This window comes from Cinclus cinclus, chromosome 1 (genome assembly GCF_963662255.1).
Source record: "Cinclus cinclus chromosome 1, bCinCin1.1, whole genome shotgun sequence".
NCBI lineage: Eukaryota > Metazoa > Chordata > Aves > Passeriformes > Cinclidae > Cinclus > Cinclus cinclus.
This window is the reverse complement of record NC_085046.1, coordinates 3,394,840-3,419,186: the sequence shown is the minus strand read 5'-3', so window position 1 is coordinate 3,419,186 and position 24,347 is coordinate 3,394,840. Positions and strand designations below refer to the sequence as shown.

Sequence of the window (24,347 nt, the reverse complement as noted above, 5' to 3'; positions counted from 1 at the left end):
TTCAGGTAGGAGCAGGAGCCCCAAAGGCGTTGAGCGGAGGCGTAAATCCCGCGGCCGCGCGCCTGGCGTGGGTTTCCTCGGCAGCGGGGCTGATTGCAAAGGCAGATGTTGTCCTTCTTCTGGAAGAGCTGAATCCACCTCCAGGCCCCCGGATTGTTTGTGCCTACAGATGGAATTAGAGCTTCCTGCCATTGTGTGTGGCGTATGTCCCCTCGTCCCCGACTGACGCATGTTGGACATTCTGCCCGCGGCGCTGGCGAGGTGAGACCGTTGCTAAAACTGAAAAATGGCCAAAATCCAAAGATTTTTATCAAGCCCTCCGTGCCTTGCAGTGGTGCACGAGAGAGTTTTCCTTGTCACGGGCGCACTTTGATTTCACGCGGGCAAGAGACGTCAGTGGTACTTTGTTATGTCTGACACCGATTTGTAAATTGTCTTTAAAATAAGGGTTTGTAAAAGGGATGAAATAGGTTTTTGAAAAAGGGATAAAATGCATTTTTCAAAATGGGAATCTTGACTCAATGACTGTGACTTTTTATTATTTTTAATACTTTTAGGGCTGTAAACCCTCAAAATTACACAATACATTCAAAGAAATCCTATGAGAAAATAATGATCTAAAATTTGGGAATTGTGATTCCATGACTCTGACTTTTTTCTGAATTATTTTAAATACTTTTAGGGCTGTAAACCTCAAAATTACACAATACATTCAAAGAAATCCTATGAGAAAATAATGATCTAAAATTTGGGAATTGTGATTCCATTACTATGACTTTTTTCTTTATTAGTTTAAATACTTTTAGGGCTGTAAACCCTGAAATTTCACATTACATTCAAAGAAATCCTATGAGAAAATAATGATCTAAAATTTGGGAATTGTGATTCCATTACTATGACTTTTTTCTTTATTAGTTTAAATACTTTTAGGGCTGTAAACCCTGAAATTTCACATTACATTCAAAGAAATCCTATGAGAAAATAATGATCTAAAATTTGGGAATTGTGATTCCATGACTCTGACTTTTTCTGAATTACTTTAAATAGTTTTAGGGCTGTAAACCTCAAAATTACACAATACATTCAAAGAAATCCTATCGGAAAATAACGATCTAAAATTTAGGAATTGTGATTCCAGGACTGTGACTTTCTCTGAATTGCTTTAAATACCTTTAGGGCTGTAAACCTCAAAATTACATGTAACATTCTGATTCTTGCATCCAAAGAAAACCTATGAATAATTAGTTATCTAAGTTTGGGATGAAGACAGGAAATGTCCTGTTTTTTTACTTAATAAATAAATTTTTAATAGAGCATGTGTAGCAATGTTAAGGGGAAATTTCCAGCTAGCTTTACCCTGACCACATCAATTTGACTTCTACGTTGCCAGAAACAAAATATTTTCATTTTAAGACAGAATTAATTGTGCCAGTTGTCAAGAAACATGGATATTTGTATGCATAGATTTGCAAATTCAAATGGGAATGAGGAGCCTGGGTGTGTGTAGAATAACTAAGTTTTAGCTGATCGTTATTCGGTAATTCTCTCTACCTCAGTAGCAATATCAAAATAAGGATGGAGTCAAAACAATTGAGATCAGCATATTTTATACTGAAGGAAAATAGCTTTTTTTATGATCCATAGAATTAATCAGAAGGTTTTATTGCCACAACTCTTCCAGAACATGGTGCATTGCTTTTCCTCAAACCTAGATTAAACACTTATTCACATATAACATAATTTTTACAATTCCATTATAGCTGCAGGATAAAAAACTACCACAGTTGCAACCTTTATGGTTTAGGCCACCAAGCAATCACTGATTCAGTAATTCCAGGAGTTATGAGAGAATGTACTTAGTTTAGGGACACATTATTCCATTATTATGGGCAATGCAACTTCAAAGACTTTTCTCTTTGGTGTCACAACATATAAGTAGGGGCCACACAGCACCTTAATAAATGTATACACCTAGGGAGTTTTGGGTTTTTACTTCCTTCTTTTCATGGACCACGTAGTGTATAGATTGTATGGTTATATTACAAGTATTTATGATAGGAATAGCAAACAACAGATCTTATCTGAGTACTGGAATGTGTTGCCCAGGTATTTTGTGGAGTTTGTCTCAGAGAGATTCAGAAACCATCCAGATGTGGACCTGGGATATTGGCTTTAGGTACCAGAGGTGGGGTGGACAAAGGGACCTCCAGAGATCCCTTCCAACCTCACCCATTCTGTGATTCTGCCACACAAATAGTGCAGTAAATCTAATTTCTGAAATTCTCACTAGTGGTGACAATGACTTCTTTTCTCCTCTCCAGCTGTTTCCTTCAAGCCTAGCTCTACTAAACTTCTGCTTCCCACAGGTTTCATTGAGATTTTTTTTTTTTTTGCCATGTAAAAGATCACCTTGAAAGGACTCAGAAAATACAGGGCTGTATTTATGATTGGGAAACAGTTAGATTTTGTTTCTCAGTAAGATCTAGAGATGTTAGGCCTGAGGAAAAGAATCAGTAGTATTTAAATTTAATTGGTTTTAGATTCGTGCTTTCCTTTCCAGGGTGCGCAATGACTTCGACGTGCTCACAACCCGCCTGATCGGCAGCCACGGCTACTGCACTCAGGTGAGTTAAAGGTCCAGTTCTGGGGATGTCCTGTGCCTCTGCTGGCAACTGGCCTCTGGGAAGAGGTGGCATTTCTTATTTTGAAGTCCCGGAGTCATGGAATCACGGAATGGTTTGGGTTGGAAAGGACCCTAAAGTTCATCTTGTTCCAGCCCTTCCAACCTTCCACTATCCCAGCTTGCTCCAAGCCCCATCCAGCCTGTTCTTGAACATCTCCGGGGATGGGGAGTTGTTTTGGTTTCAGTTTAACTGGGCAGAAACACTAATTAATGTAGTGGCTTTGGTTCACTAATTTGAATTTTTCTTGTTGTGAGATAGGATTAAGAGGAAGGCAAAATAGGCTTAACTTTAAATGTTACAAAGAGAACCTTTATTACTGGAAACTATAAGGAAAAAAAACTTAGAATAAAACTTGAGACCACTTTTCTTCCTTTCACACCCTTTTTTTCTTTCACACTGAAAATGTATAGAGAACAACTTAGTTAGTTTACTACTTTTAAAATAGTTTTTCACTAATTTACTTTACTAATTTGTAATTACTTGACTTTATGACTTAATACATGCTTTGCCCATTTTCCTCCTAATTAATTTTTATCTTACAGCTTTTATCATGCAGGACAGGAGTCTACATTCTCTCAGGGCAACCTGTGCCAGGGCCTCACCACCCTCACAGTAAAGAATTTCTTCCAAATTTCAGCTAAACCTACACTCCTTCAGCTGTAGCCATTCCCCCTTGTCCATTACTCCATGCCCTTGTGCAAAGTCTCTCTCCAGCTCTTTTGCAGCCCCTTTAGCTATGGGAAGGCTGCTATAGAATCTCCACCCATTTCTTTTTGTTTGTTTTTTTTTTTTTTCCCTTGTCCACATAACATCAAGCACCTTCTGTCAAGCTGCCAAAGACAAGCTTCATGTTCTTCACTTGTTGCTAGAGGGCTTTTGTACTGTGACCACACAGTGGTTCCTGAGAAGGTGGTAGAACATCAGTGATGGTGAATAAGAAGTGCTAAAAATATCAGTAAAAGCCCATAAACTCTGGGGAATCCTTCAGGAGAAACACAGAGCTGTAACTCTGTGCAGTATTTTTAAAACCAGTTCCAAACTGGCCATACCAGAGTTATTCATGTCTTTGGGCATAGTAGTTTGCAGTATTTTTTCTGGAAGCTCTCTCTTTGTTATTTCCCCTCCTGTTTCTATCCATATGTGATTTATTAACAGTGAGCTGGTTCACCACTGCAGCACAGTCTGCTGTTAGCTCTGCTTTCATGCTCCCCAGCTGGGATGTTAGCTGAGAAAAAGATCTCCTATCTCTGTTCTTGAACTTCAGGCACGCTCGCATGTGCAAGTGTCACCCATCCTCTCACATGTATTGAGCCTCTGACACACCTCTACTTCAATTGGAGAGGAAATAATCAGGAAAATGTCAATATCTTAGTGATCCGGGTCCATATGGGTAAATTTCTTTCTGAAGGAGACCAGTTCAGCCAGAAATAATCAGTGAGAAAGAATCATAATTTGACAAATCCCGTTCAACATACAAAATGTATCACTAAGATGTGCAGAAGTGTCATGTAGTACTGTACAGGTTTTGAGTTTATATCCTTCATGCTGTGCTTTTCATTGTAGAGAATAAAGAGCACCAAAATGTTTTAATTAAAAAAACAAAAACAAAAACAAAAACAAAACAAAACCAAAAACAACACTTAAATGAGATGTTTGAGAGTTGGATGTGAGAGCAAATAAATTATCAGCAGTTTGCCTCCAGAGGGCTGAAAATTGAAAGCTCCCCTAATATTTGGACTTCAGCAAAGCTTTCAATACCTTGTCTCACAGCATCCTTTTGGACAAAAAGTCCAACTCACAGCTGGAAAAGGTTTTTCCCCCAGAGGGTGCTGGGCACTGGGAATGGGCACAGCCCCAAGGCTGCCAGAGCTCCAGGAGGATTTAGACAACGCTCTCAGGGATGCACAGGGTGGGGTTGTTGGGGTGTCTGTGCAGGGCCAGGAGCTGGACTTGGTGATCCTTGTGGGTCCCTTCCAACTCAGGATATTCTGTGGTTTTATAATTTCCCCATTTTACTTTGGGAGACTTTGACAAAAATACCTGGAATCTTTTTATAAGCAATTGTAATCCTAGCTATAAACCTAAAGCCACTACATAAATTAGGGGTCATGTTCATGTTTATCAATCCTGAGTCACTCTTGTGCTGATTAACTACTCTTTGGGTTTTATTTTGGTTTGATTTTTTTTTTTCTTTATTTTAAACATGTCCCAAACAGGAATTGGTGAATTTGCTTTTGACTGGCAAAGCTGTGTCCAATGTTTTCAACAATGTGATAGAGCTGGACTCTGGGAATGGCAATATCACCATTTTGAAAGGCATCACGAGTCGCAGTGATATTGGGTTGCTGTCTCTCTTTGAGCACTATGATGTCTGTCAGGTATGCTTCCCATTCTCCTGCTTTAACTTAAAAGAAAACAATTACTTTTAAAATCAGCTTGGAGTAAGTAAAGCAGCAAAGAAATTACTGGCTTGGTTCAGTTTATCTTTTCTGTGATCTAGTGGTGGTTCTGTTACCAGTATAAAACATTTACAGACAATTAAAATAGCTGTTAATGAAATGGGATTGTTGCCTTTAATTGCTTTTTGATAGTCATATTTTAATTGTAGTCATCATGAAAATTAAAAGGTAGATTAAAAACTTTCAAAGGAGTGATGGGATTAATTGACCTCGGGAAAAACCTGTGTAAGGATTTTACTAGTTCTCCATCAGCAGGGGATGGGGGATGGCAGGATGGACCTTTCCTAAAGACATGCTTGTCCTAAACAGCCAATCTGGTGTTTGATGCAGGAATATTGTTTGAAATTCTCTTGCTTTTGTTAGATACTTGTAGCAGTTCCACCTGCATTTGCAGCAGCAGCCCTTCTATAAAAGTTTGAAAGTGATTACAGCAAACAAAGGATTTGTTTATACTGATCTGATCTAAATGTGTGACTGAAAACAAAGCTTGGCTTTAATTCCTTCCCATATGGCTGAAGTCAGCTACATTCTCCTGCTACTGGCAAGTTACAATTTTTGTTATTTTTAATTAACACAATAATTTACATTATTCACAGAATTATAAAAGGCTTGAATTCAGTCAAGACATCTTAGCAGTGTACCCAAATCAGATTAGTTCAGAACAGAGTGGACTAAAAATAAATAAGCTTCTGTGTCTAGTTCATGCTTCTTTTTCTTTTCTATAAACAATATGACATTTAAACCCTCAAAAATGGTTATGCACCACTCCAGCAGTTTTTCCATTCTCCAGTGAGGAAAATTACTCTGGAGTAGCAAAATGGTAAATGAGGTCAGGGCAGGTAAGAGCTATTTCTTAGCCACCTGCCCTCTAAAAATAAAATAAGTTACCCAGAGATTCAGACACCATTTTCCACTTATTCTGCAAATTATATGGTAGAGGGGATCTGTTCCTACTGCTGGGCTCTTGCATGGGAGCTGGACTCATGAGCAGGGATCTGTTTTTCCAAGCCAGTGACTTAATCAGTTACAGAAACTCCAGTAGACATGGTTTCCTTTTTCTTTTTTTTTTTTTTTCATTTTTTCTTTTGAGTCTGCACTAGTTGGGCATCTGCTGCAAATTGTCCTGGTTTTTATTAAGAACATCTGAGTGTTCTCTGCAGTTCAGTTCAGAGGCAATGTCTGCTTAGGACAGAAGTCAGATTCTGGTGGATTTTGGCCCAAAACGGGGGAGTCTCCACTGTGGCTTCAGCATGAGGGGCCAGATTCTGCTTCCTGTTATAAAATTTAGAGCAGTTCAGGAAAAAGAAATGTCAGTGGCAGTTTGCAGAGGTGGAACTGAGAATAGAGTTTGTCTTTCAGTGTGACTCTTTTATTCCTCTCAGCATCCAGTTACAGTGTGGCTCTGAAGCTGGTAACTGAACCCAGCCATGGAAAAGGACTATCATTTTTGGTTGGGTTTATTTTTTCTTTTCAGGAGTAAGAAAATCCTGAGCATGCTATATGGTGAATCATAGACAGTGGAGTCAGAAAACTCCCTTTAGGTCACATCCAGCCAATCTCTCAGGGAATAACTCAGGGTATTTTTGTTCCAGGGTTTCTTTTAAAAATCTGTGTCCATGAGGTTCCTGCCTTTTTGTTCATATAGCCATTTTTTTCTTTGATTTTAGTGCATGTAACTGTGATCCTACAGTTTTTCTCATCCATCTCTACTCTAAAACATGAATAAATGCAAATAAAGATTTGCAGGTCCTTGTGAATTTGGAGATTTTAGTATCTACTACACAGCCTGTGTTTGGAAATACTATTAATAAATTAGACTCTTCATTTACTTAGTTTCCTCTAATTATAATTTTACTCATAATCCAACCTGCCCCCTAAACAATTCATCCCCATCCGCTGGGCATTTGCAGCTGATGTAACAGTGCCTCCCTTTTTTATCAGCACATCCTGTCCAAAGCTTATTTTTATTTCCCTGCTCTAGACTTGTTCCAACTTACCAACACATTTAGGACAGGATATTCAAGATTCCAGGCTAGATGCAGTAAATCCACATGGAGGAAGATTTCTCTACCCTTTCATCTCATTTTTCCAATATGTGGAGCATTTGTGTGTAATCCACAATTCCCTTGGCGTGGCTTTTGAGTTGCAGATACTGTGAAGGCACGTGAATTAATCCTCAAACTGCAGCAGTGGCAAATCCAAAGAGAATGATCCATCCCTTTTCTCCCAGTGATTGCTTGGAGAATCCCTCCGTTCCCCATCCATTCATCTCCTCCAGTGGATCCTTTGTTATCTTTGCTGATGAGAAAAACGTGTGCCCCGAGTAATTTGTCTGGAATTGTTAATGTTCAATCATCACTCTCAGCTCTGACATATCACCAAACTCCCTGGAGTTTTTGCAGTGTAATTACTTGCTGCAAATTGTTTCACAATGACAGATAGATCCATTCCATCTGTTTCATGTGCAAATGTTTAGTTTCACAGTGAGATTCTGGATTTTAATGGGGGGGAAAAAAAAAAGCTAAAAGTCCAGTTCTGCTACTTCTCAGTAGGCAAGTTACATATCTTTGGATTTCTTTTCTTTGTGCTAAGCCTGTATTTAAGCAGTATCAATTCCATGTGATCTTACACATTTAACTTAGAAGCCCAAATTGAGATTTTTTTAGAGCTTGTCAAGCAATAGAAACATTTCCACAAGAAATTGCTGGGGGTTTCCTCTGTCTGCTGAGCTGCAGGATTCAGCAGTTCAATCTCAGGGAAGATGAGTGATTTCTCAGCAGGGACAAGAACTTGGAGAAGAGGATGAGTCACAGGAGTGGGCAGGACCAATCTTAGCACTCCTGGGTGAGAAAATCCCTGTGTTTGGGTCAGATCCTTTGGCCTAAATACCACGTCACAACTGTAGGTGAAAAGTCTTGGAATCATGGCATTCTTTCTTTCAAAATGTCTTGAGATGTTAAAAGTAGGAGGAGATAGAAAGAGAGGCCCCTCATGTTAATGCCAGGTCATTATATAAAGGGAAAAATAATCTGCATTCTCAGGTAATACATTTAACAGTTTATTATCATTAGTATCATTCATAACTTGTAATTCTTTATAACCAATAACAACAAAATAATAATCAATTATGTTTTGTTACTACAATATTATAACCAATTAACAAACACCTAATTAACATGAATAATGATAATAATAACAGTAATATATCGCATTTATGTGCCATTTCCTATTAGCAGATCTCTGCTTGGCAGGAGTTGCAAGTGCCATTTCCACTTTACACAAAGGGGTAATAGGCAAAAAAAAGTCAAAAGTGCTTTTCCCAGTAAGTCACCCAGTAAGCTCCTGGCTGAACTGGATGAGAGCAGCTCTGAATCTCTCATTCTAAAGGCAGTGTGGTGCTGGCTGGTGAATCTCACCATCCTTCTGAAATGTTTTTTTGAAACTGCTTTAGGTATGTGCTGTTGTATGCGAAGAAATGGAAATATTCAAAGTTATTTGTCCCTTTTGTGCTTTCTCTCTGATTTGTCTTTGTTTTTACAAATTCTCTCCTGCTTGAAGCTGTCCTGTCAGTTAAATCTCCTGTTGTCTGACCTCCCAGATTCACCCTACTCTGATTCCTGACTGTCCCAGCCCTCGCCTGAGCTGCCAGCACTTCAAGGGACCTGGTGCCTTTTAGATTTTGCTTCTCTGAAAATGGACAGGCCATTGACAAAGAAGCTACACACATTTTCCCTATTTCTTTTCAGAAAGAGTAAAGCAACAGAAACAAACAGAACTTACTCATTAAAATTCCGCAGATGGGAAATATTATCTTCGGTCCTTTTGAAGAAACCACTCTGCTGTGACAAGGCCCACTTGAATGATGAAATTCAGCACACATGCTCTGTCTCCTGGCACCTCACCTGGCTTTTTGCCCTATTCTGTCCCTGCTATAACCTTCTTCCTAGGGAAATGTGGCCCCTGAACAATCTGTTTTCCCCATCAGGTGGGCTGGATTCAAGCCAAGCCATTGGTGGGGTTCTGGAGGGGAAAGTTTAGAAAAAGGTTTTTTACCACCTCGTTTGAGAAACCAACGACAAAAAATACTGAAGTGCAAAATGGAAACCGATGGATGGCTTCAAATTTCCATTTATTTTTCAGGAATAGGGGTAAATGTTGTGCCTTGTAGGTGCAGCAAAGGAAGCTGCTACTTAATGTAAGACTTTAGTGAGCATCACAGTGGGCAGAAACATGGAGTACATTCAAATTTGACTAAAACAAGGCTGACAAAGCACTGGCCTTGGAGAAAGTCTGTTCTTTATCCCTTGTTTTTCCATCTCCCTTTCTAGCCTGGAACTGAAATTTTCTTTAATGAAGTCCTATTGTCCTCTGAGTTATGGCCAGTTATTTTCCCAGAGGCCAGTCACTGTTGCTGGGGTATTGGCATTGCTTCCCTGTCAACATCCTTCCAAATGAAATAGAATCACAGAGTTTTTATTCAAGACAATAAGGATAACAAAGCCCACATGTTCAGAAGAGCTCTGCGTGCTTTGCAAACAGGTAAAACAGAAAATGATAAGTCAGATATTTTCCATGTGGCCCTCTAGATTATAAACACCTGCATTTGGATCTGGATTTTATCCCATCTCACTTTAGGTGCTTTTTAGGCTGAAAATGCTTCAGGTAAGAGTTCAGCCAACTCCCTGCATCACTGGTGAATGGGAAGGTCTAAATTTCTGACAATACCCATCTCTTGCTTATTTGATTTTACAGCCAAAGCCCAAAGGCTAGCCTGCATTAGAGGGCCTAAAAATAAATGCAGAAGTGTTCTGTGGGCTGAGCCCTGCCCTGTCCTTGTCACTGCAGTGATGTAACTCCCTGAAGTGTGCTATAAACTTTGTATGCAGTGAGGAAATGGCAAAACGCTGAAATCTGGGGGAGAATCTGAATCTCTCAAAATGTCTTTGTTTTTTGGGACATTCCAGAAGAGCAGCTGAGTGGGACAGGGATAAAGAAAAGATCTGGAGGCTGCTTGGCTCACTGAGGTCTCTTTTTCCTTTTCCTTGCCACATCTGCTGCCTTTTACACCATGGCAGGACAAGAGATCTTTAACCAGAAGCCAGTGCTTTCCAGGAGCTTTTCTTCTTTTTTTTGGGAGTCTTAGGATTTAATACACATCTCTTTCTCTTCTTCTTCTTCAGTCGTGTCCTTCGTTTTCTCCCCAGTTTGTTATCAGAAAGATTTCCCTTTTTTAACAAAAAAAAGGCAAAAAAGGATCAAAAACTGCAGAGAAATGACCTAAGGCTGAAGTGTAGCAGTACTGTTTGTTATTTTTTTATAAATATATGGCTAAAATCTCTTCAATTTCTGTCTCACCTGGCATAGTGCGTACTCTGAATGTCGGATCTCGTAAGCATTAATTTTATTTTTCTCAATTTCACTGAAATCAAGTATTTAGCATTGGCAGTAACTTTACCCTCACAGTGTCCCTGAATTATCTGCAAATACAGCAGTGGTGTGGCTGACCTGGTGTTTCAGGGGTGACCTGGCTCAGTGGGGTCACTGCTCCCCCAGGAGCTGCTGAAAAGGTGTCTGATTTTACACCACTGACATTTGATTCTTAACACCCCTGGAACATTGTGCAATATTCAGATTGTTCAAAAAAGAAAAGATCATTGCAGCTGTGGGGAATAAAACACTGACAGAACAAAGAATGGATTGTTGCCTGTAACTCTGACAGCTTTGTGTAATTATCCTTTTGCCTGTCAATCCTACTGGATTTGGTGCTACCAGAAGTTCCTCAGTTTGACAGAGCCCAGCCTTTTGTGGAACTATTACGCACTGTGATTACTTCTCAAATAAACATCTCTAGCAGCTGTATTCAGGGAAAGAAACATAAAGCAAGCAATTATTGATTAGAACTAGAAAAGTGTTGGAACCCAGAAGCCTGGGAGTTTTGAGCTTTCTGTGCTTTCTGGCACTGACCCCCCTGGAGAACGCTGCTTTTTTTGAGAAGGATCCCAAATTTGAGTGAAGGAGTTAAGAGTCACTGGTGTGTAGTTAAATAAAAGTGTGTGATTTCACATGGTGGAGGGTTTGGAATTTGAAGGGTTTAGAATATAGTAATAGGGATGGGACAAGATGGAGGTTTTGGGGTGTTGTCTCTTTTCTATCTCCTTTCTTCTTCATTCTTTCAGGCAGTCCTTTCTGGCTGGACACTTAGTGTCACACTGTGGGTCACAGGAGTTTGGTTACTGGGTCACAAGCATAAATAATAGAGGTGTTAGTTCTTTATTGGAATGTTTGGCTTTAAAAGACCTTGTAACTAGCTGGATTTGTCTCCATTTTGCTCACTTTAAGCTGGTAGAGCTAGAGGTGTCGCAAAACTCTCTGTACTTTAGATAATAGATATTTAGATAATATTTAATAAACAACCAAATCTGAACACTGTGTTTTTAATCCAGACTCTGAGTGAAGACAGGAGAAAATGATGACAAGCCACTGATTAAGTGGTGCACATACCACCCTTATAGAAAAGGAATAGTAAAGTCCTACAAAGTCCTGAAATTATATAACGTGATAAAACTCTAGGAGAAAAATGCCATCAGATTGGCCAGTTATCCAGTTATCCTGCTGAGTTTTGGTATCACGTTCTGTCTTCTGTTTCTTTTGGAATGCACATGGCAGAAGATGGCCTTGTTCAAGAGACAGATTAAAGCTGGATGGTGAGGTACCATCCACTCCCTCTGGCAGATCTGTTGGGATAATTCTCCAGCAATAAATAGTTGTCTGTAGTTTGAATTTCACCATTGCATGAACACACACAGATGTCAGATGGAGAATTAGCCCTTTGAAGGTGCTTGCTTTTGAAAAGCTGATGTTTTCCAAAGATCAGAACGGTGTCCCTGAAATTTATGAGCATTCTTGAGGGCTTTGTAAGGGAGAGGATCAGGTTTAGGGAAGTCTCCATAGGAGCTGAAAACATGCAGCACAAAAGGACACCTCATTCATTACTCCCTTACTTTCCTTTTGCCCAAAAATGATGAATGAGCCTTCTGGAAAACCAGTACTTGAATAGTGATAAAAACACAGCCATTGAGCTCGTGTAAAAAAAATAATATTTCATAAAAATGATGCAAGTCGCAGATCCCTGATTTGCCTTTGGAATTTGGCCCTACAGTGTAGGGAAGACACTGGAAGAAGGGATCTCTGTCAGGCTCTTGCTGGATGACACACTGCTGAGTTTGAGGGGTTTCCTGGGGGGTCAGAACACCGGGTGTTCATGCCTGTTCTTCCCTGTCCCGTTTCCAGGTTTTATCTGGTATTACTGCCACCAAGCAGGCTGGTCAGGCAGCTGAGGGAGCACTCAGTTAAACTCAGAACCAGTTAAATGAGGGCAAAACTCTGTGTGTGGGGAAGGGTCTGGAGAGTCAGTGCTGTCAGGAGCTGCTGAGGCAGCTGGGGGTGTTCAGCCTCGAGAAAAGGAGGCTCAGGGATGACTTTGCTGCTCTCTACAACTCCCTGGCAGGAGGGTGCAGTGAAGTGAGACAAGGGACAGGACCAGAGGAGGTGGCCTCAAGCTGCATCAGGGGAGGTTCAGGCAGGACACCAGCAGGAATTTGTTCACTGGTCAGGTGTTGGAATGGGCTGCCCAGGGAGGTGGTGGACTCCTCATTCCTGGAGTATTGAAGAAACCACTGGATGTGGCACTCAGTGCTCTGGTCTGGTTGTCAGAGGGTGGACTCGATGGTCCTGGAGGTCTTTTCCAACCTAAATGACTCCATGGTTCTGCTCCACACAACAGCTGATGCTTGAAAGGAATCCTCACAGTGAGGATTGCCCTTTCTTTGTCAGCAGCATGGTTCCGTATTTTATATTGTACAAAATACGTTTTGCATCTTGGTATCAAAGGCAGCAGCTAATCCTCAGCTGGTTAAATTGATGTGACCAAAACAAAGACTTCTCCCTTCTTCTGGGACAGGAGGATTTGAGCTACAATATTTTTAGACTCTCTTAGTTGTCTCAAAGTTCATGCCCTCACTGCTTTCTGCAGATTGTAATTGAAAACTACACATTTTTGTAGAATGTTCCTGCAGCCCTCAATCAAAGCTGAACGCTTGGTCCTGGCTTCAGGGGATGGTTCATGTGAGTGAGAGTGGGCTTTGAAAGTTCTCTATCTCTCTAATCTTTGTCAAATGTTGTTTGATGAAGCTGGGAAGTTGCTTTTGCAGACAAATGTAGGAAGAACACATTTTTAGGAGACTGGTTGTTCTTTTTGGCTTTGACTTATCTGCATATTAAAATATGCATATTTTGAGATTGAATCTTTTCATCTGTGTCCCTCTAACTCGTCATCTTTTGTTGAAACTGCGTATTTCTTTTTTGATAACTCCTGTTACGGGTATTATTGGAAGCTTGTAAAAAATCCTTTACTTCTAAGCCAAGAATTTACATAAAAAGCAAGACTGTTGTATAAAAGGCTGTTTTAAATAGATATTAACAAAGTAATGAGTCAGGGAACAGTTACTTAATTAGCTGGAGTCTTGTTATATAACATCAGAAGAAATTCTCCTAGTGGAAGGCAGCTGAATTTGCACTCTCAACACTTCAGATATAAATTTTAAATGTCCATCAGGATGAAAACACAAACTCCTTATCACTTAGGGTGCTGGTTAGAGTTTTGATTGCAACAGAATTAATTTTGGCTTCTGCCTTTTGGCTTTTGCCATTTGCCCCTGCGCCCAGAGTGAAGAACTGAGGGCTGCGTTGTAGGAGCTGCATCCACAGATCTCTATCTAAAAGTCATGTATAGGAATTTTTCTGTTAAATTGTCCTCAGTTTCCACTGGGGCTTTTTCAGTGAAAAAGTCCTAAAAGCAAAAGGGCTGAAAGCAAAATGATTTCACTGAAAGCAAAATATTTAATTTCAGATTTCAGTTTCCCTAAGCAATTTCCCAAAGGTTCAAACCCCAGCTGCAGTGCTGCTGGTATCCCCTTCCTCCATCCCTTATAAATTAAATATCTTGAGTATTCTAGTTTAAAACATCTATGAATGCACACAAAAATATTTATGCACTTTCTTAGAAAATGTTCAGGTTATTTATAAATACACTTTCAAAAGAAGGACAAAGATATAGAAAAAGCTTTCGTTAAAGTTTTATTTTCACGTGAACATATTTTTAAGAATAACAAAGCAAAACAAATACTTCTGTTATTGCTTTCTTCTATAGCTGAAAATACATGTTTGGACTGTGAGCTAGAAGGTGATAAAGTGAAGGGAATATATTACTTTATTTACTCAACAGAAGATGTTGGGCTCAGTTGAGTTGCCCAGGCAGGGATGTCTCAGGGCACTTGAGACCCTGTGAGTCTCTTACCTGGTTTCCAATCCTTGTTGAATGACAGCACAGCCTCCCGCTGATCCCATGTTGTAATCCTGTGGTTTTACAGCTGTTGCAGAGGACGTGGTTCCTGTTGGTTCAGCTCATGTGGGACCTGATCTTTTAGCTGTAAGGGCACTACAGCTGCATTTCATTACCTGCCATAACTCAAGGCCTAATATCTGCTTTATATGCTCCATGATTTACTGGTCTGCTTCATCAGCAGTCTCTAATGAGCCTTCATTAGTGTTTGTAGACTAGAATAAATAAATGATCTTACGAATTTTATGTTTTCCACAATGAATTGTTTCTCCCCCCATCCCCAGTGATGATCTGCTCTTTTTGTATTTTCCTGTAGGTTGGTTGTTACTTGAAGACTCCCAAGTACCCAATTTGGCTGGTCTGCAGCGAAAGCCACTTCAGTGTGCTTTTTTGTTTGGAAAAGGATTTGCTCAGTGAGTGGAAGACAGGAAGGAGGTTTGATCTCTATTACTACGATGGCTTGGCCAACCAGGATGAAGAGATACGGCTGACAGTGGGTATGAGCAGCTCCCTCACTCTGCTTTTCACCTCCTGGGGGGAGAAAGGAGGATCCAATAATACAAACAGTGATGGCTGCAGGCAGTGAACGTTAATTTGTGTGCTGTTGCTTGATTTCCATAATTAGTTTCGGTGATTAATTATATTTCACAAGGAAGTTTTGAGGGTAAGCCCTTGAAAGGGTTAACAGTGAGCATGTGTCACTTTATACACGCTGGCAAATCTTCCAGTGGCACTGATCCCCAAGGAACAGTTTGTGATCTCTGGCTTATTCATACTCCCAGGACTATAAAATAATATTTCACTACTCCCATTCTCCTTTACATCATCTCACATCATTTCTACAGGCAGGAAGTGCAGGTCTCCAGTTTCTCACCCTAAATTCCTGTAGGAAAATGAGCAGAGAGGGTGAGGAAACATGAAAACCTTGCTTCCAAGGCAAGAAGATGCCAGTAATCTGCTAAAAAAGTTCAGTCTCTTACCTGCCTGGAAGCTCAGGCCTGCAAGAGATCTTCCAACTTGTTAAACTCCTTCTTTCAGGAAACCATGCCAAATTACACAGCTGCTTTAACAGTAAATACTTCTTCAACTGGAAGGCATTTGGATGAGTATTCTGATGCTTAGAAAGCACCTACTTGAATACATTCTCCACCCTGTTTGCTAATAATATCCTACTCACCTTTTGTTCTCTTCCCTTTGGTACATTTATACAATCTTGTCTGTGATTCTTTGATAACCAAATTCCTTCTCAATCTTAAGGAGCCACTCTGCTATAGTCTGCTCTTTAGAAATAACTTGTCTCTATTCCTTGTTTGCACCAACATCCAGGTTTTTGCACAGCATGGGGGTTGTATGTTCTGCTGGGTCCATGTGCCAAAGTTGTTTCTGTGCTGGGAGCACCTCATGAGATTTGGTAGTGAGTTCAATCAACTTTCTGCCTTTATTTATCCTCTTTATTTTAAAGAAAATCCCTGTCATTCTATTGTAGGGGTCACATGATATATTAGCTCCAAAAATGATCGATTTTCACAGGACTGTGGTTGCCAGCTGGTTCCCACATCCCAGATAAAAGTGTCAGGAATGATCCAGCTCAGCACTGGACCAGAGACATGCTTTTTTTCTAATGCCTTGCACCACATAACATCTGGTCCAAAACAGGTAGCCTAAGGTGTCTTTTCATCACCAGGAATGTTTCCAAAATCAAGAGCTGCCAGACCCTCTAAGATCCCTGGATGAGAAATTCCCCAGAGCATGTATAAATTTTTCCCTTTGCTCTCCAACCTGTCATGGCATTTCTTTGTGTTTCTGCTCAAAGCTGAAATGTGCATGGAGTTGTAGAGATCTCTTAGTTGTGGCCATAGCCCCTTCCAGGGATGTGTACCAGTAAATCCTTTGTTATCTGTGAAATTCTGCAAAAGGCAGTAAAAATGCAAATATTTTCATCATTCCACAAAAATGCTGGCCTGGTTCTGGCTGTGCAGTAATCCCTTGCTAGGTCTGGAGAAAATGTAATTACTTTACATCCAAAAAGGTAACTCTGGCCAAACATCTAAACCCAGCAGATAGGAGCAGATGGAAATATCAGAATGCTAAATATTGCTGGTATTTCCCTTGTGGAAATCCCAACAAGAGGTGATGTTGAGGCAGCATCAGCTGGAGTTGCAGCATGAGGAGCTGGGTGCTGCCCCAGCCACGTCTCCCTGCTGCTGGGTAGCAAAGTTGTTTGCTTTACTTGAGCAAGAAGTTGAATTCCTTGAAATGGCAATCTTGATTATAATTACCATCAAGGTCACATTTCAGGAAATATTGAAGAAATTGTGCTGGGCAAGAAAGGCAAAAAAGGCAGAAGAGTAGAATTATATTTTGGGAGAAGCAGCAATTGCTACTTTATGTTGTGAATTTGCTCTGCTTCTCACCCTTAGCCATTTGCCAAAATGTAGATGAGAAACATAAAGTTCCAAGCTAATGACATCAACATACCATCATAAAGAGAGGAAAATAATAATAGATCTTTCCATTGGGGTTGAAATTTTGGATTTTTTGGACATTTTTTAAATAAAATTTTTTAAATAAAAGTTTTTGGAAATTTTACAGAGAAGAGCTGTAACAGTCTTGGCACTCAGTTTCTCACATAATTAAGGGTAGAATATACATACTCCTTTTTCTTTTACTCTTAGATGCACCTTTATGATACTTTTTTTCCTGTTTCTTTGTGTGAAAACACTCCATTCAAACCTTTTCATTGGAAGAATTCAAGTCTAAAGTGACAAAATCCATCAAAGTTGGCCATGAGTGGGAAAGGCAGCCACACCATGTGCCTTACCCGCCACCAGGGCTATGGTCAGGACAGTGGCTTAGGTTGCACCAGGAGAGGTTTAGAGAAAAGTTTCTTCACAGAAGGGGTTGTCATGCACTGGAACAGGGTGCCCAGGAAGTGTTCAAAAAAACATGTAGTTGGGGCACTTGGGAACAGGACAGGGTTTAATAGTGAATGTGGATTTATGGTTAGACTTGATCTTAGAGCTATCAGCTTTTATTATTCTAAAATTCTACATTACAAACTCTTCAAAATTATGATAAAAAGAGGCTCTTTTAAAAGATCCCTGTGTGCCTGTAAGTTCCTGGGGATCCGGAGGAAAACCACCAGTACTTTATGTACTTTTAAATATTGTTTGTTTCCCTGCACTCCAACCCTTGCAGTCATCCCGAGTTTTCTGCGTATGTTTGTACCCATCAGATCAACACACAAGGGAGAGCCAGGTCCTTTTTGTGACAGATAGATCTGAGCCTGGCAGTTGGGAATGGTCAAGACAATCTCCTCCCATCCTGTCTACATGAAGCAGACCCAAATCCTACACCCTGCCTTGGCATCGTGCAGCCAATCCATTGGCTGGGTGACAGATACAAAAGAAGAAAAAGAAAAAACAAAACAAAACAAAACAAAACCCTGGTCTGCCACAGTTTATATGTTTGACTCCAAAACAGGAAACAGCTGAGCAGACTGACATCCAAGCTGGTGGCAGGATGTTTTGTCCCTGGGAAGTTCAGCTCTGCTTTCACTGTTGACAGATGCTGTGTTGGAGACAGTGACCTCTCTGTTTTCCCCAGGGTGCTGCAATGGCCTCTCCATTCCCTAAGGAATGCTCACAGCCTGGGGAGGCTCCCTGATATCCCACACTGCATCATCTTACTGCTTGCTGAGCAGTAAAGAGACAATCTTCTCCAGGCTGGAATAGTTCTAACCCAGTTCAAACTGGGCTTGGGGTTTCCTATTCAAGGGTAGCACTGCCAATGTCCTTAGCATTTGAGTAACCAAAGTTACCCAGTAATTACAACATCAGTTGTGAAATAAAAGCCTCGTGACAGCCCTGCAGCACATTATTTCATTTTCTGATCTGTGGTTTTCCTTGAAACCATCTGTGTATGAGCAATCTAACCTGGCTCAGGCACAGTGGTCAGTGGTGGATGTGGCAGTGGTTGGGCTCAAACCATCTGGGATTTCTGTATGGAGAGAAAATTCCCCAGCCACTAACAATGTCTGTTTTGTCTCTGCAGATACAACTCAGGTGTGCCCTGAAAATAAAGAAAATGATCTTACTCCTCCACTTGAGCACTGTATTAGGACAAAGTAAGTGAAATTGCAGTTTTTCATAAAGATACTTTCAGATGTAGATAGAAGTAATGTATGTGAGGCTGGAGTGTTAAAATAAAAATAAAAAAAATCAGCAAGTAAAGCTGAAAAATTAATGCTTAAAATCAGAAAGGACATGAATGGGCCAGGCTGTGATAATATGTTTTGCACATTTAATTGTGTCCTATTGTAATTAACATTGAACTGTCCAAGGTGTTCATTCTTAGAGGAACCTTCACTACATCACCCAGAACTAGCTGAGCCAAATTCAGTCTGAGAGCACAGCTTGGTTGCAATAGATCTAAATGTACATTCCCAAAAGTACTTGATAATGAGAAAAGGAGACAATTTATTCCATCGTCATCAGTCTTTTCTGAAGAACAAAAGGGGGGACCTGAGTGTTATTTTCAATGCATGAAGTCCCATTAAAGAGTCTCAGTTTTCTCAGCTATCTGTGGACAGCACAGAGTTTGTCAGGACCACAAAACACCAGGTTTTGGGCAGTCCTTCCTGACAGACCTTAGCTCATATTCTCTCCATACCTACAAAGCTAATTTCTGTCATGTTGGGATTTTCATGGCCATTTTGAAGCCTATATAAGGAATTCATCCATATTGAAGTTAATGGGGACATTTTCAGCTTAGTGAGACAGGAAAGAAGCAAAATGGAGAGATTTAACTGGGCAGAAAATTCAGCTTTATATCAATTATCAGGGAAGTTACTATCTGAATATCTCTGCAGCAAAAAGTAAAAGCCTCATTGTCAGAGACCATAACCTTTGTTAAATCAGCAAGCCAGGCAGCTTCAGGTTTCTCTTGCAGTTTCCCTCCTGTTCTTGCTACAATTTGCTCTGTAAAAAAAAACAACCAAACAAACAAAAAAAACCCCAACCAAACAAAAAAAAACATCAGAAAAGAAATAAATAAGGACAGTGGCTGCCAGTGTGTTGATCAGAAAATCACTGAAAGGTAGAAGAGACATCCTGCAAGGTGACAGCACTGACATCAGTCCAGCCTTCCTGCACATACAGATTTTATTGATTCTCCATTTCCAGTGACATATAAGCATGAGCTCAAACTAAAATAAATAATGTATAACCTCAGAAAGCCCCATGGGGAGAATAATGCATGCAACTACTTAAAGTCTTGGAATGTCTTCCATTCCTGGCATTGTGTCAGAGTTATACAGTGTTGGTAGTGCTGCTGTTTGTTTATTTTAAGTTCCCTGCTTTCATCTGCTGGAGAGGTAAATTACCAGCAAATTCCAGTGTCAATTTATTTTGTTTGCAGCATTCTCAGCACTGTCTTGATTTACCCTGGGCAGGCTGGTTCCATGTTTTCAGTGTTCTCCCTTTGCTTTGAGGGTGTTTATTTAAGTGTGGCCTTGCTGCAAAAGGTTTTTCATGTTAAAGTTTTCCTTTTTGTTTTAAGAAGTTTTTTCTTCCAACTACAGAACGGTATATAAGGAAAAGTAAAAACCAACCCAAATAACCAAAACTGTAGCGATTTCAGGGATAAAAAAAAAATTATGTTTTTTTATCATCAACTGTGGAAAACTCTCCTAAACTAATTTTTAATAAAGCAAAGAGCTGTTACTTATTTTGATGAAGAATTCATGATGAAGCTCCATATCAGACTTCTCTCATCGAAAAATTCGGGAAAGTTTCTCAGGCGGAGTGGGGAATTCCACAGTTTGGGCAATCAGACCTGAGACAATTAGCTATCATTTATTGGTTTTACTGTTAATTGAGAGGTTTCCTCCCATTCACACACTTCAGTTCTGGTTTAATCCATGACAAGCCCACTGCTTACACCAATACCTGAGCACCAGTCCTGTGACAACACACTGAGTTCTGTGCCTCACATCTGCCTGCTCTTTGTTCTCTTACCCTCTCCTAAAGGGAAAACTGCACTGCTGATAGACTGGTTTTGCATTTAGTTTTTAATAATAATCATCATCAACATTATTATCACTAATATTATTATTATTATCATCAGAAGAGAAGGGTTGTTTTCCTTCTGCAGGAAGAGCAGGCTCATGTTTGCAGTCCCTGCTGTGTAAAACATCAGAAGAACCCTTCATCTGCCTCTGGAACGAGCAGTCACCACCAGCTATCAGTGTAACCTGCAGGCCCCCCAAAAAAGGACAAGTAAAAATGCTTTTCTTGCAGCTCTCAGCCCCAGATAGCTGTGGCAGCAGTGGGATTCTGGCCCAGGGATGTCTGGAATGTGCATCCCTGGCTTGTTTTGGAGATGCCGTGCAGACAACTTATCCTGTTCTTCCCTGAGGAATACTCTTATATCACAGTCCTGATCCTCAGCATTGGAGGAAATAACATCTGTTAGCTCTGCCTGAGGGGAACCAAACCCTGATCTGCTATTATAAGCTGAATTTAGCAGTATTTTTTGTTAACCCTCCGTGGTGGTGGGGCTGTGGAATCCATGAGTTCACCTGTTGGCACCTGTGAAACACCCAAAGGGAATTTGGTGGATGAGAGAAGAGCAGAGCCTGGGCACTTCACCCTGAATTATTGATGTGCTCCCAAACAATACCAAATTATCAGCACAGGAGATGCTCACTGAGTGCTATTCCAGACTGAGCATTGTTCAGGGCCTGACCTGTTCCTCTTCAGTTCCCGTTAACTTCATGACCCTTGGGTGAGGTTGTACTTGAAGCAGGTGGGTCAAATGTAGCTTTCCTTTTGCTAATCTGATAAATTTTAATTGGATCAGCAGCTAGAAAATGCCTCACGTTAGAATCATGCTGTGGCAGGACAGTTTGGGGGAGTGATCACCTGCATTCCCCAGGAAGTTTTCTATCTGTTTGTAAATAAAAGACTTTTTCAGCGTCTGTGAGTGACATTCTTCACTCTTTGACACCTTTTCTTGTAGAGATGCAAGAAGGGGGAAAAAGTTTTGGACCTGTTTCATAGAAGCAAACAGCCAAAGGCTGCTTTTTGGTCTAAAAAATGGTTTGAAAACAAACCCAGGAGATTAGGCTTGTTCTGAAAGTAACCTTCAGTCCCGCTTCAAAAACTATGTTCTGTTTAAGCTCTTTAAGGAAAGCCTGTTTTAGAAAAGGCCAGTTCCTCACTGTGCAGTGATGAACAACAGCTTTACAACAGCAGAAATGGTGTCAGCAATGTGAGTAGTTCCACAGGGCACAGTGCAGGCTCATTTGGTGCCTTTTGGCCTCTGGATCCCTCTCAAAGCTTTAACCACCCTGCTGAGATAGAAAGTTGCACCTTGGGAAGGTTGTACTCAAAGATAAGGGATGATTTGATGGCATTACCTGAAAAATCCAATGGGGACAGAAGATGGCAGTTGTTTTTTTTTCCATTTGGTTAGTTAAGGGTGATGTTCTGAACCTCTGTCAAATACTGCTCTCACCTCTGGCAAATGCCAAACTTAGGTTGAATAACCCCAGATGAAACAAATTCTGCTTTTAATTTAAGATGTGGGGCATCTCTACTGTGTATTTCTGCTAAGTGTTCCTGGGATGGAGACAATCTCTCTGAATTTTTTTTTTTTTGATTTTCATTTTCTCAGCAAAGTAAAAAAACAGAAGGAGAAATTTCACAACAGCCCTCAGATGGTCACTTCCTTTGAGACATTGCCCTGAAGACTGCAAGAATTCGGCTTTTGGTTTTGTTTTACACTTAAATGACTTGCTCAGCACGAGGACTGAGCTGCCATACCCTTGCTGACACATCCTGTCCTCGGTGACAGAAGGAATGTGGCACTGGCAAATCAGTGTTCCCCCACCCCCTCACCAACGTCTTACTGCTCTGAGACAGATTTTCAGAACAGATAGAAGTACTCTGCACTGGGAACGCAGCAGTTTAATTCCCAGAAAATGTGAACCAAGACCTTGCAGATGAGAAAAGCCACAGGCAAGGGTGAATTCATGCCACAAGGGGCGAGTTGACTCACTTCAGGGAGGTGACTGGAGAGCATCACCCTGCTTTCACCAGGTTTTGGGACAGGTCTCTGTCTTTTGCCATGGTTTGAAGACACATTTTTTTGCAGATTCAGGATTGATGCCTCCTCTGCATTCAGTCACGTTCCTGAAGTGGGCAGCTGAGCTGTGGCAGCCAGTGCAGAGCCAGGAATGAAAAACATGGAAGGTTCCAGACTCACCTGGAAACGCTGCTCTCAGTGTACATCTTCAGTGTCATTCTGAAGGAGGAGTAAGGGCAGAGAAGAGCGGAATCTCAGCACAGGAAAAGCAAAACATCACCATTAAAGTGAGCCATGGAATGCTTGGAGGAGCCAAGGTCAGGAGCAAAGATAGGTGCTCAGTGGTGTGATCCAGGCCCAGGATCTCAGAGTCAGAGAGTTCCTACTCAGAGCTGAACAGGAGGGTGCAGATTGCCTGCTGACAGCTGAGAGTGAGCATTTTGTTATTTAGGGTTAATCCTTGTACCTGTCTTGGGCATTCCCTGATTATTCTGCCCAACATGAAGGGCTCTGTTGTGAATCAGCTGCTGCTGAGGACTCTCTGTTGCCCAGAGAGGCTGGAGGAAGGGTCAGGACAGACACCTCCAACCTTGGCACCCAAAATCAGGGGGTACAATTCCCTCACTTCTGCTCCGTTCCCTTTGGGATGTGCTTAGGTTCCCCAGACAAGTCCATCCCAATCTCTCTGGGGTTCCTTGGCTGGTTCAGGGCTCTGGGTTTGCCTTTCCAGTGATGAACTGATGGATGTAAATGATTTCATTTCTAGGTGGCAAGGAGCTGTCATTGACTGGAACGGCACGGAACCCATCTTGTGACTGCTCTGACCTGCACTTTATTTGGGAAGACCAAGAGGAAATGACTGAATGAGCACATTCCTATTCCCACCAATACAGGAAATAGGGCAGTTTGAGATGAGGAAGAATGACAAGGTTTACAGGCTGGCAGAGTTTCACCTCAGCCACCTCGTGCTTCACATATTTTGCTTTTAAAATAAACAACAGTGACGTAAATTCCTTGTCACTGTCTTCAGCATAAAGCTCCTGAGGGCAGCCTGGGTTCCCACCACCAAATCAAGGTTACAGATGAAGCAGTGAAGTCGTCAACGTCCCCTTGAGGTCTCCTTCTGGATCTACTCTGCATCCTGCAATTGTTTGGAAGCATCTGATGGGAGATGCCGAACCCAGATTTCTCTCACTTTACAGCCTTCTCTGTCCTGCCTTGTTCTTCCTTGAAAAAACTCCAGTGCCACTATAAAACATCATCCAAGGAACATACATTCACCTCCTTACCTCCTTTTAGCAAGCCTAAGTAGGTTGGTGACCACCTGGGCTTTTCAGGGAAAGCCTGGCCTATACCAAGTTCTCATTGTGTTATTAATTTGCAGTAAGGATTGTGGTTGTGTGTTACCAAAATAATCCCATTAGTATGTTCCTAGTACTGGGTGCAGCTGGTGTGTAACAGTGCCTCGTGCTGATATAGCTCATTTTTCTTTCTGGCAAGAGGCAGCTGTATCAGCATCTTTACATTTATGCCCTTATTTCTACATGAGGGTTTATTCACACCCAAGTGACAGATCTGTGATTTGCTTCTTCGTAACTACAAGAAAACAGAAGAGTTGGTTTTGAAATTCAGATGGTGCCTATCTGTGATAGCTACCAGCTTCTATGGTTAAATAAAATACGTATGCTGGAATGAGGTACTGTGGAGATGGATACT

General features: G+C 41.0%; 1 protein-coding gene across 1 annotated transcript in view; it reads left to right on the top strand.

Annotated features, from left to right (window-relative positions):
- Positions 1-23,446, top strand: part of MINDY4 (MINDY lysine 48 deubiquitinase 4) — a 67,087-nt gene extending 43,641 nt beyond the window's left edge. Inside the window, exons 14-18 of the mRNA XM_062493439.1 lie at positions 2,561-2,624; positions 4,901-5,062; positions 14,860-15,040; positions 18,597-18,669; positions 23,398-23,446. Of these exons, the coding sequence (XP_062349423.1) occupies positions 2,561-2,624; positions 4,901-5,062; positions 14,860-15,040; positions 18,597-18,669; positions 23,398-23,446 (529 nt within the window). The remainder of the gene's footprint in view (positions 1-2,560; positions 2,625-4,900; positions 5,063-14,859; positions 15,041-18,596; positions 18,670-23,397) is intronic.
- Positions 23,447-24,347: the final 901 nt, after the last annotated feature.